General features: G+C 41.4%; 2 protein-coding genes across 8 annotated transcripts in view; both read left to right on the top strand.

Moving 5' to 3' along the window:
- LOC122699847 (synuclein alpha interacting protein) overlaps nucleotides 1-20,828 on the top strand; it is a 153,869-nt gene that overhangs the window by 48,053 nt on the left and 84,988 nt on the right. The window lies entirely within an intron of this gene.
- LOC122699849 lies at nucleotides 12,935-19,124 on the top strand. Its single transcript, XM_043912267.1, has one exon. It carries the CDS (start codon nucleotides 14,405-14,407, stop codon nucleotides 15,374-15,376), a length of 972 nt encoding a protein of 323 aa, XP_043768202.1. The 5' UTR covers nucleotides 12,935-14,404; the 3' UTR covers nucleotides 15,377-19,124.

The following is a 20,828-nucleotide window of genomic DNA, read 5'->3' as shown; positions in this document are numbered from 1 at the left end:
GGGCCATAAAGCCATGAACCCCCACCCCTCCACCTGCTTCTCAGACTTGGTCTCCTCAAACTTGCTTGCATCTATTCTCCTCCACGTTAGCCTTCCCTCTCTTTCCTTCTGTTGCAATCCCTCTCACTGGAGACCTTTTGCACTGGCAGCTCCCTTTACTTGGAATCCTCTTCCCCTACATTTTGTGTGCCTTGATGTCTTTTGTTAAGAAAAAACCCTTTCTTGATCCACCATAATTTAAAAAGTCCAACCTTCTCCCCCTAGTCATCCTCAGTCTGCCTTTTTTCTTTGTTGCTCTTACCCAAACCTGAAAATACTTTATATACTTGTTTGTTTATTGTCTGATTAACCCATTGGAATTGTGCTGTCTAGTATGGTAGCCATTAGTCACATGTGGTTATTTAAATTTAAACATAACAGATGAAAATGAAATAAAGTCTGAAATGGAGCTCTTCAGTGGCCATGGCCATCTTACAAGTGAGCAGTGCATACTAGCTTGTCGTGGCTACCTCATCAGACAATGCCCATTTAGAGCATTCCCATTATCTATATGTATACGCAATGAAATACTACTCAGCCATAAGAAAGGAATAAAATAATGCCATTTGCAGCAACATGGATGGACCTAGAGATTATCATACTAAGTGAAGTAAGTCAGACAGAGGAAAACAAATATCATATGATACCACCTATGTGCGATATCTAAAAAAAAAATGATACAAAGGAACTTATTTATGAAAGAGACTCAGACACAGAAAACAAACGTTTGGTTCCCAAAGGAAGTGGACAGGGGAGGGATAACTTAGGAGTTTGAGATTAACATATATATAGTACTATATATAAAACAGATAAACAAAAGCACCGACTGTATAACACAGGGGACTATATTTTAACAAATGAGTTTTCTTAGGGCAGTGAGCCTGTCTTGCTTATTCACTGCTGAATGCTCAGTGGCTGAATCTAACACATGATGCTCGATAAATGTGTGGCAGGAAGGAAGTAGAGAAGGGAGAGGGAAAGGAGAAGGAGGGAAAGAAGAGCCTTGTATCTTTTAGGAAGAGATATCTTTATCACTTTAGTGTTCGTCTCCAGTCCTTCTGTACCCCAAAACAGGCTTACATTTCAGACTTAGAAAATTTCTTTTTTATATACAAGGGAAGCCTTATATGCAATGGAATCCCTTCGAATTCCCCTGTGTTTGCCACCTTTTATCTCTTCTTAGAGTCTCACTTTGGGGACTCCAGCCTACAAAGAGAGACATTATCAGACTTCCAGGAGAAAAGCACGTTTTTCCTGGTCTCTGTCTAGTACAATAAACCATTTTCCTTCCTTTATCTCTAGGATGTATGCACAATGTTTTTTTCTCTAAGGCTGCAGTTCTCAAAAGTTGGAAATATGGAATGCGTGTACCTGCAGGTTATTTGTGTAACTTTTCTGAACTTACCTTGTGGAAACCATACTTCTGAGAGGTGTCTTGGCAATGTAACAACTCTACATCACACCAATTGGTGAGATGTTTAGCATAAGGATTGCAGCTGAGTGTTGATTAAAAGCAGCACTTTCCTCCTGGCTTGCTTCAGAGCTAAGACCCTTATAAATTGTTGCTATGAACTTTTGAACTCAGAGAAACTTCTGGATATATGTAATAAGACGTAAGGTGATCCAGAGCTAAGAATTTGTGTCTTCCTTGTAACAAATCACATCTATTAAAAATAAGTCTGATTCTTTGCTTTTTAAGAGTTTCCTCTAACTTAATGCTTTAAAAATTATCTGAAACCTTTAAATACACTTTCTAAAGTGTTTTTTTAAGTTCTTCATATACAATTGTCTAGATAGGAAATGATTCCATATAGTTGGTATAAAAATAAGAATGGTTTCAAAAACAGTACTTTGTCATTTTTGTTTTAAGACAGAGAAATCTATCGTTTAAGCCCAGAATAATTTACTAAACTATGCTCTGAAGCCTAGATTTTAGTTAGATTTGAATTATCAAAATAATGTCACAGCATTTAAATTTCTGAGTAATTTCACACTGAATATTCTTTTGCCCCGAGTGACAACATATGTTTAAATCTTGAACAGAACAAATAAACTTTGCGGATTCTCTATGCCTTTCTTCACAAAGCTTACTGAATCAGTGAATACCTTTATTTAATAAGATCTTATGAGAGAATTATAATAGCTATTAGAGGAAAGTCATATTCATTTTATTTTTTCGGAAAAAGGTAGAGCAGAATATGTCTTTAAGAGCCAAGTGCTCATCAGCCCATGAATCTGTAGTTGTAGAGATAAAGAGCTGGGTCTCTAGCATGTGTTGCTGTTATTTGTAGCCACACGTGATGGCGCATGCTCCAAGGATTCCTGGGTAAGGAACATGCTGCAACTTGGAGAACCTGCTGGATTTTAAGCACCTCTTTATGTAGTCAGAGTTGATTTTTTTGTACTTGTGGCCGGGCTCTTTTAATGCAGAAGTGGGAAAACATTGTTCCAGGGAGCACCTGTAAACACTTTCCCACCATGCTTTTTGAATTTTAACATTTGATGTCGAATTGCTTTTGGCTGCTTGAGACCTAAATATTTAGTAACATAGCCAGCCCTCCCCTTCAAAAGAGTATCCCACAACAAGCAAGTGCCTGGAAGTGCTTCAGCTGTCTATAGCAGCACCAGTTGAACAGAATTCCTGGAGCCTCTTGGAGCTCCGGGCCTTCTGTCTTCTCGTCAGGCTAGTTGTTCAGCCAGTCCCAGAAATTAACATTGCAAGTGTCTTTCTCATGAAGATTGGTAATGAATAGGGTTATATTAGAGACTGAGCTGAAAGCTACTGGTTCCCACCAACTCTAGCATTCCGGCCTCCAGTATCCCGTCTCCTGAGGGCCTTAGGAATATTATTCACTGTAGATTGTAATCCTTTCTCCAACAATGACCTGCTTTGTAAACTAATAATTGGCTTACCCCCATGTCTCAGTTGTCCTGTCTCTGAAACAGGGATGGTTATAACTACTTTGCAGGGTGGTTGCAAGTTTTACAAGTGAGGCATGTGAACTGCCTGGCATGTGGAAGCTGCTCAAAAACAGTACTGTCTCTTTAGATTCATGAAATTCATTAGCTGGAACTCTACTTGAAGAGGAGAAATGGCTTTTTGGATCCCTTTCACTTAGCACTTAAGTTTTATTTTGTAAAGTCTCCAAGTATCCTCATGGAAAAAAAAAGTATGATTATGTGTACCAGAGGCCCTTATTATCTGAGAATAATCAGGAGAGGAATAAAAGCCCACTTAAAAAGTGAAGTCACTAAAAACTTGAACATGTTTTCATAGTAAATAGTAAAACACACAAAATTCTCATCATTCGAATCTCTCTTGAAAAATTAAATAGAAATTATGGAAATAAGTCCATCTGTGCCTCAGTTTGTATTTAATGAGACCTAGGTTAGATCTTTAGAATGAATTGCCTGTTAATTCTTTCAATAAAATTATACATTTATGTTACGTGACATCCTTTATTTTGTGTTTGTCTTTGTAGTACATAATGATGGTCATTTTTGCAAAAAAAAAAAAAAAAGGTCCTTGTGCTTCATCAAGTTATCCAAAGCCTTATCTTTACCTTTTACTCATCAAATCATTCTCTTGTGAAACATCTGTTACACCATCATCCTTGTTGATGTGTTTCTGGAATTACTAACCCCTCCAACGTTTTCCAGTGACCTGATGTGTATTTTAAGCAGTTACTCAACACAATTTCAGACTTCATGGATCCTGATCTTTTGCAAGCTTTGCAGTTTTGCTTCCAGTCCACTTGCATTGTATTCGTGTTGCATTGAAGGAGGGTTGGAAACATCCCATAGCCCATGTGGGATGGGTTTCCACAGATGTTGATTAATGGATACAGAGAGATGCTGCTTGTAAGCAGAGTGGGATGTTGAGTTCAGAGTGGCTAAAGCAGCCCATTCATGAATATTTTCATATTATGATGACTTTTCTCTCTCTCTGTAACCTGGAAACTGTGGGAAGTTGGATAAGCAGGCCTCCCTGAGTGGAGTTATTGTCATCCCTTGATGAAGAACTCTCTCCCTGACCTTAAGGGCCTCCGCATGATCTTGTTCAGCATGTTTGCTCATTCTGTCCCCTGGGCTTTCCAGATCAGCTTTTCCATCAGTATCATTTGATCTTCTCCTTCCACATAATCAGTTTCAAATGACAGACCAGACATAGAAGAAGAGAGAAAGATCTTTCATGTTTCCTCAGCCCTATGTCAGCACAGTCAACTTCTAACCTTTTATAAAACTGGCTGGTAATGATTTTGAAAGGGTGACCCTTGTAATTTTCTAGCACTGGAGGATGGATACAGTTTGGGAACAATGGAAAATGGAGGGTAACATGTGTGAATGTTTTCAATTCCAGCTGCAGGATCCTGATTTCTTAATCATCACTGGCCTTAATACATTGAGTAATTTTTTTATTATTACTGGGGATATTGTAGTAGATCTGTAGTGAAAATAATAATAAAAGCAATAACAACTAATATCTGTTGAGCACTGTTCCAAGGACTTTGCCTCTGTGATCTCATTAACTCTTTACAAAACCCTCAGAGTTACCATATGATCCAGCAATCTCACTCCTGGGAATATATCCAGATAAAATTCTAATGTGAAAGATACATGCACCCCAGTGTTCAGAGCAGCATTGTTTACAATGGCCAAGACATGTAAGTAACCTAAATGTCCATGAATAGATGAGTGGATAAAGAAGATGTGGTGTGTATATATATGTGTGTGTGTGTGTGTATACTATTACTCAGCCATAAAAAGAATGAAATCATGCCATTTGCAGCAACATGGATAGACCTAGAGATTATCATACTAAGAGAAGTAAGTCAGGCAGAGAAAGACAGATATCATATGATACCACTTATATGTGGAATATTTTATAAATGATACAAATGAACTTATTTATAAACCAGAAATAGACTCACAGATTTCAAAAACAAACTTACAGATACCAAAGGGGAAAGGGGAAAGGATAAATGAGGAATTTAGGATTAACATATACACACTACTATATACAGGTTCGCTGGTGGCTCAGACGGTAAAGTGTCTGCCTACAATGTGGGAGACCCAGGTTTGATCCCTGGGTCGGGAAGATCCTCTGGAGAAGGAAACGGCAACCTACTACAGTATTCTCACCTGGAAAATCCCATGGACAGAGGAGCATGGTATGCTACAGCCCATGGGGTCACAAAGAGTTGGACTACTATATACAAAACAGATAAACAACAAGGACTTACTGTATAGCATAGGGAATTTTATTCAATATCGTGTAATAACCTATAATGGAAAAGAATCTGAAAAAAGTATATATATTCAGATACTTATATATATATAACTGAATCACTTTGCTGTATGTGGGCTAGGTGTGTGTTAGTCACTCAGTCGTGTCTGATTCTTTGCAGCGCCATGGACTAGGCCCCTCTGTCCATGGGACTCTCAAGGCCAGGATACTGGGGTGGGTTGCCATTTCCTTCTCCAGGGGATCTTCCCAACCCAGGGATCGAAGCTGGGTGTCCTGCATTGCAGGCAGATTCTTTACCATCTGAGCCACCTGGGAGGCCCTGCATACCTGAAACAGACACAACATTGTAAGTCAACAATGCCTCAATTTAAAAAAAAATTTTTAAAAACCCTCAGAGATCAAATTCCTATTTTACAGATGAAGATTTGAGTCTCTATCACTTACATGCCTGTGATCATTGGATGATGGAGTAGAGATCTGTCAAGAGTGTGAGGTGAATATAAATGTCATTGCCCTCTGAGGTACAAGGATTACCACTATAAATCACCACAGGGGATATGTTGGAAATTCAGAAATCTGGGTATTTTTTGACCCCAGGAATGGAGCAAATGGTGGAGAGCCAGGTTTGTCCTCTGTGAAGCTCAAAGATGTGCAGGGAACTGCCGTGTTGACTGAAGAGAACTGAAGTGAGTTAGAGCAGGGCTGTTTTGAGGCTTATCAGTAGAAATGGAATGTGTGAAGTCATAGAACTCATAGGAACGTGTACTGGTTACCAAGTGCAGAATCAGCTTAAATGGGAGAAGAGGAAACTGGAGAATGTCGACATATGACTAGATAATAAGGGAGCGAGCCAAGGGCTCGATTGGAGCCTGACGAGTGAAGCAGCAGTCCAACTGAGGCTGAACTGAGCAGGAACCATGCTCAGAAGCCTTAGAAGTGCTCCACCCACCCCGCCCCAGCTCCGCCATAATGATATAATGATAACAAGTACATGCACATGAGTTGAATAATGTAGCAACATGTGCTCCAACTATCTTCACCTTGGAGGATGGAGTTTGGAAAGTTTGATAAGGGTTTGAATCACAGATGAACTATATGGTTGAGAGAGAAAGAAGCTATGTTTGAAACATTGAATTTCTAGGTACCATGGCTTCTCTTGTTTGTCTCCCTAAGTTTGTTGCACTTACTGCCAACAGTGCAAGGAGTCACATATCCATGCTGTGTAGACTGTTCTGCCGGTTGTCATTGCTTCCCAGAAGGAACTTGGTGCGCAAATGACAGAGTTCCTTCCCTGGGAGACTCTGTGGAAGGAGGCTGAGACTGACCAGGGCCCCTTTGGTTGAAGTTTGCTCCCCTCACCTCACCTGGAAGAGTCAGGCCCAGGAAAACGGGAAACGAATGTGGAACTAGAAGTAAGCCTGAGGATCAATCCAACATGACTTAAAGTACAAAGGGGAAAAGGAAAACAGAAAACATAATCCCTATTTGCCATAGCGCCTAGGATGGTGCAGGAAACTGATGACGACTTGCAGCGTGTCTCTTGATTGATTTTAAATGATTTGAAGCTGAAAAATATCCTAAAGCAACCCACCACATTTAATTCATCTAAAAAAATAAGCATCTGTGTTCAGCTTCTTCTTCAGATATTTGACATAGTTGTGAGACTTTTTTTTTTTTTAAATTGAAGTATAGTTGATTTACAATGTTGTGTTAGTTTTTGGTGTATAGCAACAGTGGACCAAGACCTTTGACCTAATTTTTTATTAGACCCTTAAAGGAAAAGAAGGAAGAATATCAGACAAGTCAGGTGTTACTGGATTTAGTAGTAGAAGCTGATCTTAGAAGAAGTAGAAAGTTGTGGTGTGTTAAGAAGTAAAAAGAGCATGAATGCAGATGCCCCTCTTAAGATGTTCAGATGAAAGGAGAGAAGAGATGGGATGGAATCCAAAGCTGGGATGTGTTTTTTTGATTATTATTTATCTGGCTGCGCTGGGTCTTAGTTGCAGCACATGGGATCTTCCATCTTAGTTGCAGTTGTGAACTCTTAATTGCAGTTGTGAACTCTTAGTTGCAGTATAGGGATCTAGTTCCCTGACCAGGGATTGAATTTGGGTCCCCTGCATTGGGACCACAGCGTCTTAGCCACTGGACCACCAGAAAAGTCCCTGGGATGGGTTCTATTTGTCGGGTTGGTGAGACTTGAGGATGTGTGTGTCAGAGTGATGGGTTTAATCCTCAGACAGTAGAGTAGAGATGTAGACCAAGGGACTTAGGGCTGGAGTCAAGCCTGGAGAAGGTGGGGGGAGTTTTCCACAACTGCCTGCCAAGGAACCGAGCTTAGGCTGCAGAGACAGTGCATTTAGAATTCCAGCCTTTGCAAAGAGCCATGTAGCACCTTCCACTTACAAGCAGAAAGCACCTCTAGACTGTCTTAGGATTTTAGGAAGTAAGTACTCACAAAAAATGGCAGTTATACAAGACTTTGTAGCCTTCAGACTGGGCTCATGATTTCATTTGACCTATGCTAACCTTATTACACAGGCTTCCCTGGTGGCTCAGAGGTTAAAGCATCTGCCTGCAACACGGGAGACCCAGGTTCGATCCCTGGGTCGGGAAGATCCCCTGGAGAAGGAAATGGCAACCCACTCCAGTATTCTTGCCTGGAGAATCCCATGGACGGAGGAGCCTGGTAGTCTACAGTCCACGGGGTCACAAAGAGTCGGACACGACTGAGCGACTTCACTCACTCAACCTTATTACACACACCTCATATGCATACAAATATATATGTATGCTTGTTTATACACACACTTATACACACATAAAAGTATATATATTTCATTGTGTCTAAAAGAAAGTGAAAGTCGCTCAGTCGTGTCTAACTCTTTGCAACCCCATGGACTGTGTAGTCCATGGAATTCTCCAGGCAAGAATACTGGAGTGGGTAGCCATTCCCTTCTCCAGGGGATCTTCCCAACCCAGGGATTGAACCCAAGTCTCCTGCATTGCAGACAAATTCTTTGCCTGCTGAGTCACCAGTGAAGCCCAATATGTAAGTGTTAGTCAAAGTCATTCACTTGTGTCCGGCTCTCTGCGACCCCATGGACTGTAGCCTGCCAGGCTCCTCTGTCCATGGAATTCTCCAGGCTACCCATATAGTCCATGGGGTTGCAAAGAGTCGGACACAGCTGAGCGACTTTCATTGTCTCTGGGAAACCTTTATTAGGAGTCTGAGGCTAAGAGCAGATATAACCTGACAAACCTTTCACAATCTGTTCATGAATTAACCCAGGTCCTATAGCTTCAGATTCCTAGGGACAGACTTTGCCATTCTCAGAGGTTGGCCTAGGGAGTGTCGTGTGTAGGTTCCTAGGGACATGTCCGGACTCCCGCAGACATACTTGCCCATTCTCACAGGCTGCCCTAGAAAGGGTCCTGTGTATGTACTGCCCGCTCCCCTTTACTTCCAGCTTCTCCAGGCCTTTCAGCCTTGGACATGGGGGCCACTCTTCTCCGCGATGGCAGCTCCTCCCTTCCTAGCCTCCCATGTTCTGATGGAGAGGCTACCCCAGATACTGCCCACAAAGATTCCCCATCCTGGGCCCTTTCTTTCTACATGCAGCAAGGAAAGACCCCCGCCACGGTCCTCATTCCAGCAGACTGTTTCTTCACGGCCTGGTTCTCCAATGCTCTCAGCTTTCTCTGCTACCACATTTCTTTCGGCTTTGAATCCAGTATTTGTCCCCACTCCTGCTCAAGGCCTGCCCACCCCCTGCTCTGTGCAGCCCCGGAACCCTGGTGGGACTCACGATTCAGTCAGGTACGACTGAAACCAAGCAGGCAAGTTCCTCAGCTCTACTGAAGCTAGCAATTCCTTTTCAGTTCCTGAGAGGGTTTGAGGAGAGAACATATGCAGAGGGTCCAGCTCAGTGCCAGGCTTAATCAATCTGAGCTCCGTTTCCCCACCAGAGTGGCCTGGAGCTCTTACCCGCATTTCCCAGCACTTAGCACACTAATATAATTAGCAACATTAGTATATCTAAAAGGCAATTACCATTTAATTGCTCTGGCCCCAGCCAGCCTGAAGTTGCTCTCCAGTCACTTCCAATTTGGAGCTAGGGCGTTTTCAGTCTTCCCCAGGCCAATCACAAAATCACTGCCTTGGAGAGAATTAAAACAACCTACAGGCAGCCATTGATTACAAGATAAAGGATTTGGTAATTTCCCCCATTTCGTTCTATATAAAAATGCAAATATCAATTTGTTCCTGGCCACAGACAGCTTCAAGCAGCATCTCTGTGTGACTTGGTGGATTATCCTGCTTGGCCAGAGCAGCACCACCGTCCAGAAGGTGTGCCCTTCCCCCATACGTGCTATACTGATCATTACAATAAATCAGTGCCCTCCTGTAGATCCAGACTTAGAATTAAGTTTCAGGCATCTCGTCTTCAAAGACATTGATTTGTATTACATACTCAATTTAAAGGAGTAAATGCCCTTCTCTCAGCCTGTAAGATTTGTTTATCTTAGCGCTACTGTGAGAACTTAATGCCCAAATGAAGGCAGCGTGTTTTATTTCTTCCACTCCCACCCGACGTTGCATAAAGTAACAGCAGCCTCTAATCATGAGGAACCCAAAGTAAATACTCTGCGATTTCGAATCCAGATCTTTACTATTAGAATCGCACATGTGCGTTTGAGGAAACCTAGATTGCCTTAAGCCACACGGAAAGCATTTACATCTGAGCCACTTTACATGTGATTGCAAGTTAAAGTAAATTCTAAATAGCTTTAGCAGTTTGCGACTTGGAAAACAGCCTGGGCCATATAAATTCTCCCTTAGTTCTTTTTCTGTTAAATCTTATGCCAAAGTAAATCGAAGCTGTAGAGAACCTTTGAACTCCTCAGTTCTCAAATGACCTCAGTGAAGTTGGATTGGCAGAGCCAGTGTTTAGTTTCCAAAGGAAACGTGTTTTTTTTTTCTTTTTCTTTCCTCCTTGAAATGTACACAGGACAGTTACCTTCCTTGAGGGAGGATGCAGTCCTTGGAGGAGGAGGAGGAGGAGATAGGTGGGCTTCCTGTGCCCCCCTGCTCTGGGCCCCATTACTGCCTCTCAGAAAGGGGCTTTCGGCCGTCAGCAGCTCATCACTGCAGCTCCAGGGGAGCCTTGGGGTTGGCACCCAGGTTTCTTAACAGCTCTGCTTCACAAGTCAGTCAGCTTTGCTTTCCCCCTTCCCTTTCTCTTTCAAAAAGATCTGTTGAAAGCAAAAAGTCTGAGGTTCTGTGCCACCTCTTCTGCTGGTTCTCCATGCTTCAGTTTCCTTTCCTGTGAATTGGAGATTAAAAGTGGTTCTGGCCACCCGGGGTCTTCTCTTCTCTTGAGTGTTTTATTCTTGTACTCGTGACCACACAGTTTATCACATTGTATTATTCATGATTTATTAGTTATTAGTAAATAATGTATTTACATTTATCTTAAATGATATGTGTGTGTGTGTGTGTGTGTGTGTGTATATATATATATATATATATATATATATATATACACACATGTAGTAGGTTTGAGTGTGTGTGTGCTAAGTCACTTCAGTCATGTCCAGTTCTTTGTGACCCCACGGACTGTAGCCCACCAGGCTCCTCTGTCCATGGGATTCTCCAGGCAAGAATACTGGAGTGGGTTGCCATGCCTTTTTCTAGGGAATCTTCCCGACCACGGGATCGAACCCACACCTCTCAGGTCTCCTGCACTGGCAGGCAGGTGGGTTCTTTATCACTAGCGCCACCTGGGGAGCCCCATACATGTAATATAAATAATATATATTAACATAGCGTTAAACTTCAGTGTGTTCTTACAACTAAACTGCACAGCTCTTGAAGGCAGGGACAGTGGCCTCCATTTCTGTGCATCACCTTGGAGTCCAGTGCTGAGCGGGGCGCACAGTAGTTCTCGGTAGACAGCCAAGTGAGGCAGTCTCACAGAGGAGCCTCCTTAGCTATACTGTGCCATGGTTAACAAAAGCATTATCCATCAGTCAAGACAACATTCACAAAAATCAGTTTTACTCCCCTTATATTTTAATGTGTGCTATTTTTAATATACACTTCTAATATATACCGTCAAGATATGTAAATAACCTTGAAGGAAAAAAATGACATTTATATTTTACACTTTTGCTCTGCTGCCAAGGAACATATTACATGTTTGCTAATCCTTTGAAAAACAAATGTTTATGTAAGCCTTTAGAGAAGGGGGTTTAAAAACATTTTTACCCTTAGCCCTCAGCTCTAAGAGTGTTTGCCATAAATTGTTACTATGTCAACATATTTGAAAAATAGTGTCAAATACACAATTTCTTCATTCCCTACCACAAAATTAAATCTCAAGGTGGCTGTATGTTGTCTTCTATTTAGGGTTGTTTTTCAATAATCTACAGACTCACTCCGGGAGATCATTGTGCCTCTGCTTAAATATGATCAGGAATGGGGTCCTCACTTCTGCTGATATCAACTCTTTTCTCTTTCATGTAAGGCATCTTGAACTGGTGTACAGAATATTTAAAGATCTTTATGATATTCAAAAGTGTAAATGCCCTTAATGTATGTTATTATTGTTGAAGGAGAAGGGAGAAGACTGCTATGCAAAACATCTACATGACTTGTGTATTATAAACCCAAGAAAACTCTTTATCAAGAAGTGCATATTATGGGCTCTATAGGTTGGGTGTACCAATTGTAAATGATCAATAAACTATCAAGAACTGTCAACAGAAAACCCACAGTCGGACAGCACTGTGGAGAGGTGCTGGTAAAGAACCAGTGGTTTCAGAATCAGTCACACCTGACTTTGAGTCCTGTATCTATTTCTTAGCAGCTCTGAGCAATTTGCTTTCCTCTCTGGTCTTTTACTTTCTCATTAGTGATATAAGAATGTCATTAAGGATTAAATGAGATCGTATTTATAAAGCAGAACACCAAAACAGTGTTTGGCCCAAATTTATGTTAAATAAATGGTGACCAGTATGAGCAATATTATTGTGTTATTACTGTATTATTGTTATTGTTATTATTATAAATTCAGAGGTGCCTGTTTGACTGCAGTTGACACTGAGGTAATGGGTGTTTCTTAGGGAAGAAAAATGTGGTGTGGGGACTCTGAGTTGGCTACCTGTCTTAACAGCCAACTGGGGATAAGGAGTTTAGTAGGAAATGTCAGCCCCCAAGCTTACCTCCCTTGGGTGGAATTGTAAGGTCCAACTTTCCTCCTTGTTAACACTGCTATAAACCACTTACTCGTACCCTTATTGAAAGGGTTCAGTTCAGTTCAGTCACCCAGTCGTGTGTGAGTCTCTGTGACCCCATGGGCTGCAGCACGCCAGGCCTCCCTGTCCATCACCAATTCCCCGAGCTTGCTCAAATTCAGGCCCATTGAATCGGTGATGCCATCCAGCCATCTCATCCTCTGTCAGCTCGTTCTCCTCCTGCCTTCAGTCTTTCCCAGCATCAAGGTCTTTTCTAATGAGTCAGTTGTTCACATCAGGTGGCCAAAGTATTGGAGTTTCAGCTTCAGCATCAGTCCTTCCAATGAATACCCAGGACTGATCTCTTTTAGGATGGACCGGTTGGATCTCCTTGCAGTCCAAGGGACTCTCAAGAGTCTTCTCCAACACCACAGTTCAAAAGCATCCATTCTTCGGTGCTCAGCTTTCTTTATAGCCCAACTCTCACATCCATACATGACTACTGGAAAAAACATAGCTAATACTGATCTTATCATTATGTAGGTAAAATACCAGCTCATATCTTATCACTCTATTCTGTATTTTTTGGTCAGGCCAGTATTGTCCTAGTAAAACAATTCCTCCCCCACCCAAAGCCCTGAGTTGCAGCATTTGCTGATTTCCATGGTGTAAATGCTTTCGGGATACCCAGTTTCAAACTTCCAAGCAACCGCTCTGGAGTTGCTGAGCACAGAGCTGGGAAGAGATGCACACAGTTGCTCAAGTCAGTGCGAGCTGGCTCCAGAGCACCCCTGGGTCAGAGCGAAGCATGTGTTGCAACAGTACAGGATAGGATGGTTGACAGTGGAATCTACAAGCATGTAGAACAGAGGGAAAATAGTTTCTCCTGGGAATGACTAACAGAACTCATTCAGAAAGTGATTACATGAGCAGCATGTTTCAGTCCTGTTTTTCTGTCCTTGCTCCGTACTCTGTCGTCATACTGAGGACAGAAATCTTTTCCTAGTTGCTTGTGCCCAATTGGCAGTGGGGTGCAGAGGTGGAGGGTTGAGTGGTGGGCCTCCCTAATGACTTTTGAATATCAAATTGTTTCTTTAACCAGTAGTTTAAAGTTTTGGTTTCGGACATAGTGCCCATGTTTGTGAAAATGTCTCCTTTCCTCCCTTCCCTTCTCCCTCCCTCCCTCCCTGTCTTCTTTATTCCCTTCCCTGTGACCTCACAAGTATTTTCTATCATCTGTTTTGTAATCCTAACAACCCCCAAGGGATCATCAGAAGAGGTAATAGTATTCCTGTTCTGCAAAAATGGTAGAGACATTAGAAAACTGCTATCCTTCATAAATTTCTATCATGTTATTAATGTCATCGGTAATACATAATTTTGTTATTTGGAAACCTTCATTGTTATTCAGACACCCCCACGTCTTTAATATTTTTTGAGTGGAGAGGGTCATTTCAACCTCTGGCCACCTGTCCTTTGTTGTCACACAGTTAATTTTCTCCTCTGCCTCATGGTTGTTGAAAATTGTATCACACTGTATCTAGGAAATTGCATTACTGTGCTATAAATACATTTCTGAGAACTTTTAATTAAGTGATGATACCTAGAACTTTCTCATTATAGTTCAATCTCTAGAGATGATAAAACAGAATCCTCTTGAGAAGCTGTTTTGTTTCCAATGGCTCGGCACTGGAACAAGCATAATTCTGTTGCAAACCATCTCTGAATTATTAGAGTGACACCAGCTGAGGAGTGTGTCAATGTAGTGGCTTAGAAAAACCCAGGTCTTCTTACTAAAGACTTCTTCAAAGTTTTCCAAGTGCCTTATGACTCCAGCTGAAGAAGCAGCCAGCTGAGCTCACTGACTCGCCATTTACCATGAAGTCCTCTGTGGATGTGCTTGAAATCGTCACTTGCATCCTTCTAATCCTTGTGAGCTTTGTTGGAAACCTGTGTTTATTTTATTCTACAAGGAAGTGTATGACCGGGCGTCCAGAGACATCCTTTCTTCTGATTTTCAGTCTTATATTTGTCCACCTCATTAAGAACTTGGTGGTGAATGTCATGAAAATTGTTTATTCTTCTGGTTGCATGTTGGATTCATCTGGCTGCAAAGTTCTGCGCTTCACGGCAGCGCTGACGACATCCCTGGCCATCTGGTTCATGTTACACTTCGCGTTGCTCTACCACCAGAAGCTGTACCAGACTCTCCACCCCTTGAGTGAGCCTCCAAACCCGGACCATCAGAAGCATTCCTTGAAGGTGGTTTCTGCACTTTGGGTGGCAGGCATGGCAGTCTACATTCCCGTTTTACTCTATACTAGAAAATCAGAATACCTGAATGCAGAAAATGCTACAGACCCCTTGTCTACAAACAGGATTCACATGGATTGTGTAACCGACTTTGGAAACAAGCAAGTAGAATTTTACTATGAGGAAGTGTTTTTGGTTCTGATTGATGTTCTTCCTTTAGCCACCTTAGTCTTTGTCTGTTTCTGGATGTCTTTTCTGCTTTCGGAGAGAAAGAAGATGACATACGGTGACATCTGGATTGGAGACGATGATTCAGAGATTGAAATCCTTAGAGGGGCCAAGTTTAGTATTTTATTAATGTGGCTGATCACTCCACTTTGGATTTCTCATTTTATCTTAGTCTATTTCTTGAAAGGCTTGGCAGCCTGTGTCTTTTTTCCAGCTGTCCTCACAGCCCTCTCTTCAGGCTTCTCTGCGCTCAGTCCATTCCTGCTTATGCTGGTGAATTACAGAATAAAGTTGGTGTCTTTCTGTGATGCCAAAGAGAAAAAACCCACACCACAGCCTGCAAATGTTATTCTCTCTCCATATGCTTAATGGCAAAAAAAAAAACCTCTGCTTTAACTTTGGGGAGTCAGACCAAACTTCCACAATGCTCATCAACAGATAATTTCTGAAAGAAGGACTAAAAGACTGACTTCTCCTCAGAAAAAGACTTCTGAGGGAAACAGTGCAAGAAGAAGACATTTGAACTTGAAGTTATTATAAGTTGAAGAAAAATAGTCATCTCAACATTTGTGATTTCAGACAATACCACAGTTTTTAGTGTAGGACCCAACAATGATCATAGTCTGGAAGTGAACTCAACAAACAATGTATTAAGTATTTACTCTATGTAAGAAATTATGTTAAAAAGCAGCATATTGTAAAAACTGAGGATTACACTGCCTCGCTGAATTCCTTTAAAGGTACTTAACAGTAATCTTATGTTTTCATCTTGTGTTTTTTCTTGACATGCTATGACATATATTGGAAGTGTATTAGTTAAGTATACAGTGTTCATTTTTGCACTTTTAATCACAGTACCTCACCTAAACTAGAAGCAGATTCTGTTCATTTCCCTTTCTCTAATTATCCTTAGTAAATTCGGCTAGAGAAAACCTTTGGATGAAACAATCAGTGCTTGCTAAATCATATTCTTTCTGTATGTACAGATGTGCAAATATTTGGTTACTACAGACATTTAACCCACTCTTCTTACTTAATCACCTTAACTTGCAACTTTCCTCCTTCTTCAGAAAAAAAGATATTTATTTTAATAGACTTTATTTCCTCTTTTGGTTATTAAGTTGGTACATTTTAATTGGAAGAATTGACAAGTATCCATAGTAATCTATTTTTCTAAACTTAGATTTAATAAAAAAATAAGCACATTATAATTTAAAATATATGACCAGGATTTTATCTTTTACAGTTAGCCAGTATAGCCATTTGGACTGCTTCAGATTCAATAAATAATAATTTTATATATCTTATGATGCATATATGTGGTATAAGCATTGAATTTTAAGTTAATTTTTACTCAATTCTTGCATTTCATTTTCCTTCTTTTTAAGTAGACTTGGGATTAATTGCATTATGGTTCTAGTGACTGGATGCCCCTAAGTTGGGGTTCTTGCTCTGAAAAGGCTCCTTCTAAAATTTTAAACCTGGATCTCATTAACAGGAGAAATGTAGAACATCCTTGTTGCCGTGAAGTGCTGTGGAGAAAGGAATTTTTAAAGTAACCAAGGCCAAATTTTGTAGGGTTCGGTAGGCCCTACAAAACGTCTTGTCCCTTGTATAGCACTGAGAATTAAAATTCACACACACACAGACTTAAGACCTTCTGAGGTTTCTGGGTGGTCTTCATGGGAAATGCTTAGTTGAGTCCACTGAGGAAGTTTAATCAGAAGGGCACTATGCATGGAGCCTATATAATGAAGTTAACATCTGTGGAGATGGGGGATGTGGGGAAGAGGTCACCATCTTTTAATTAAGTGCAGATGTAGCTGGGGCTGGGACCAGCCATTGATCTTAGGTAGTAGTTCTCAAATGTGGTTCTGGGACCAGCAGAATCGGTATCATCTGGGAACTTGTTAGACATGTAAATTCTCAGGCCCCAGCCCAGAGCTACAATTTGGGCAGTTGGACCCACCAACTTGTTTTCAATAAGCCTTCTGGTTGATTCTCATGCAGGCTGAACTTTGAGAACCACTGGCCTAGAGTTACTTAGAAGTTTAAGCCTCACAAACAATGAGAAGTGTTAGAACAAAGCCAAGATAACGGACACCTGACGTAGTCTTTGATGCTCCTGTACACATGCTGTTATGTCTATTGCTCTCTAAAATGGGAATCAGGATTGTCATCTGTGTTGCATACATTCTCAATAATAATTGCCAAACAAATCGACTGTAAAAATCAAGCAATCTTTGCAAAATCAAGAGGAAAGCATGACCACTTCAGGTGTGCCAAAAATCTGGAACTTGGATTTGGAGAGTTTCCGGTACATAACTCAGTAATGGATCTAGTTCCAGAGTTTCTTTCCAGAAGTCAGTGCAAGACATGGCTGGCGGACACCCAGGCTCAACTTCCCAGTGCTGGAAATGTTTCCTTTTCCTCCTCAGACATGTTCTTTTGGCTTGGGCCTCATTAGGTCATAGTTTTGTCCTTGTGGAATTGATGTTTTCATCTACAACAGAGAGTAAATCATATTCTCACTGAATGAACCACATTCCAGTTCACTTTTTAAAATTATGTTCACTTTAACTCTCTGACTCTCTTTCACTCTCTTCCTCTCCCTTAACCTCCACATTTCATCTACATTCCTGGTAGGACCAGGATGATAGATGAAATAGGGTAGAAGTGAAGTTCAACAAAGGTTGTCATGGCGGCACCTTGGACAGGGCTCAGAGTTGGTCAGGACTATCCTGAGGTCTTGGTTTGGGCCTCACAGAATCTCTGACTTAGAAGGCCATCTGTCCCTTCTTTCAATGCAAGATTCTCATCTTTTTCCCTCAGAGAATCCCTCCAAACCTCTGAATGAATAGTTTCTTGCTAGGGTGGTTGTGATCTTATCAAGAGGCCCATCCCATTTACACCCTTTCCAAACACCATGAGTAAGAAGTATTTACTGAGACTGGAATCTCTGAAACTTCCTTCAAGAAGTTTCTTACCCTTGAAGGCAAATCCTCCTCTTACCTGTCGGCTTCTAGGTTCTTAGAGAGAGAGGAGTGCTTTTCTCTTCTCCCGTTAGACATTTCTTTAGCCATGCCGTGTGAGGCAGAGCTTGCCAGCCTCTGGCTGTCTTGACTTCCTCACTCTGTCTTGGTATATTTCAGTTTGCCTGTGGCCTTCTTAAGTAGTGGCAGCCAGCACTGAACACAATATATATTCTCTTGTATTTATATGTGTTTATATTTTTTCTACATTCTTTTTATCTTTTGTGTAGGTACTGTGAGCTTGGATTCTTCCCTTCCTCTTCCAAAAAGAATTTTAAATATTAAACTCACTTTAAATCTCTCCCCCCATTTCTCTCTCTCTCTCTCTCTCTCTCTCTCACACACACACACACACACACACACACACACGCACACACACACAGAAATACAAATTTAAAAGTACCATTGTGTTAGGGCTTAAAAATGAAGGTCCTTTCAGGCTCTAAAATTCTGCTATAAGTTAGTTCATTCTCAGTGTCAGATTTTAAAAATAATGAAATACCCCCAAATCATTTGCAAGAATTTTAAACTATAGGCTAGGGTTCAAAACTACAATAAGACCATATTTTAAATCAAATATGCTTCATTTTCTTTTTAAAAAAACTACAAAGAAATGCAGCCTATACTGTGGTGTTTTGTCTTTCTAATAAGACATAAGGAAAGATGGTCATAATCAAATTTTCTTTGAAGATGAACTTGAGGTATTAAACCAACTGGCTATGGAATATAATGCTTTATAGGCCAGTTCAGGGATACCTGTGGATAAGGTATGTTAGGTACACAAAGGTCTATATACTTTCCTTTAAAGATGATCATGCCCACCATTCTCTTTAGACTCTACTGGAGAGAGGAGCAATTTATTTGGAGTTACAGTTCTTGCACACCCAAAGCAGTACAGCTCAGGACTAAGGATGCCTATGGAATTCTGGCCTACGTGGTTCAGAGACCATGTTTTAGGACAGTCTAAGATGCAAATCACTGCAGGTGGTGACTGCAGCCATGAAATTAAAAGATGCTTACTCCTTAGAAGGAAAGTTATGACCAACCTAGACAGCATATTAAAAGAGAGACATTAATTGCCAACAAAGGTCCATCTAGTCAAGACTATGGTTTTTCCAGTAGTCATGTATGGATGTGAGAGTTGGACTATAAAGAAAGCTGAGCACTAAAGAATTGATGCTTTTGAACTGTGGTGTTGGAGAAGACTCTTGAGAGTCCCTTGGACTGCAAGGAGATCCAACCAGTCCATCCTAAAGGAAATCAGTTCTGAATATTCATTGGAAGGACTGATGTTGAAGCTGGAATTACAGTACTTTGGCCTCCTGATGCAAAGAACTGACTCACTGGAAAAGACCCTGATTCTGGAAAAGATTGAAGGCAGGAGGAGGGGATGACAGAGGATGAGATGGTTGGATGGCCTCACCGACTCCATGGACATGAGTTTGAGTAAACTCCGGCAGTTGGTGATGGACAGGAAGGCCTGGCATTCTGCAGTCCATGGGGTCGCAAAGAGTCAGACGCAACTGGGCAACTGAACTGAACTGAACTGAAGATGCAAATCAGAAGAGCTGTGGGCTTGATCCTGGGAAGTGGTTTGTCTAAGCTTGCTTGGTCCCTATCTTTGTAGGAGTACATCACCTTGGCCAAAACATTCCTGAGCTTTGCCATCTTTAAAATTGAAAGGATATGATTGCCAGTTGTGATACTCACCCTCTGCATCCCTCATGGACTTGTAATAAAGTCAGATAAAATATATTGTAGATAAAGAAAAAGATATTGAAGGTGTTTTGAAAAAATAAAATGTCTAATACAAGTGAAGTGTTATTGGGTTGGCCAAAAAGTTTGTTCGATTTTCTGTACAGTCTTGCAGCCAACCCCATACTTTACCCCTGCGGTTTGGGTAAACTGAAATAAGGGAGAAAAAGCACATTTACCACCAGAAGCCCTGGCTGCATGTGAGGCAACCACAGCACCTCTCTGAGCCTTGGTTTCCTTTGCTCCATGAAGGAGATTGTGAAGATGTTTGTCTCCTATGACTTTGGTGAACTGTGAGTGAGGGCGTATATGTAAAAGCACCCAGACCTACCCCTGGTCTAAAGTTTGACTTCATAAATCCTTGTGGCCGTTCAAACCGGAAATGCAGCTCCCCTTTCTTGGAGCTGGAGTGGGCTCAATACATTACATTAAAGCGTCCTGTTTGAGAGCAAATAGTCACTTGTACTTTCTCCAGACATGCCAGAGAATTTGTTATTCCAGCACACACTCTGTCTGTACTCTGGAAATAGTCTCCTGCCCGCCAGGCTTATCAACCCACCCCAGCTATCACCCTTCAAGACCCACTTTTTGAAGCAAAAACAGCAGCAGGTGTTAAATCCGTGTTACCCATCTTTCTGGAAATCCTGCTTCAGGATTCTTCTCACCTCCAGGCCTCCACCCGTAGAGCAGCTCTACCCAGAACGCTTCCTCCTGCCCCATCGACTCACTCACCATTTGTGCCCTCACATTCTTCAGCTGTCAGCTTAGACCTCCCCTCTACTGGGCGCACTTCCCTCATCTACAGGGTCTCAGTTGGGTGACTCCGGCTCCTGTGTATTTTTTTTTTTGAAACACCAAAAACATCTTGTATTGGGGTTTAGCCAATTAACAATGTTCTGATAGTTTCAGGTGAACAGTGAAGGGACTCAGCCATAAGTATTCATGTATCCATTCTCCCCCAAACCCCCTTCCCCGTCCAGGCTGGCACATATCATTGAGCAGAGTTCCCTGTGCTATATAGTAAGTCCTTGTTG

Source organism: Cervus elaphus, chromosome 9 (genome assembly GCF_910594005.1).
Source record: "Cervus elaphus chromosome 9, mCerEla1.1, whole genome shotgun sequence".
Classification (NCBI taxonomy): domain Eukaryota; kingdom Metazoa; phylum Chordata; class Mammalia; order Artiodactyla; family Cervidae; genus Cervus; species Cervus elaphus.
The sequence above is the reverse complement of the archived record's forward strand: the minus strand, read 5'-3'. Positions and strand labels throughout refer to the sequence as shown.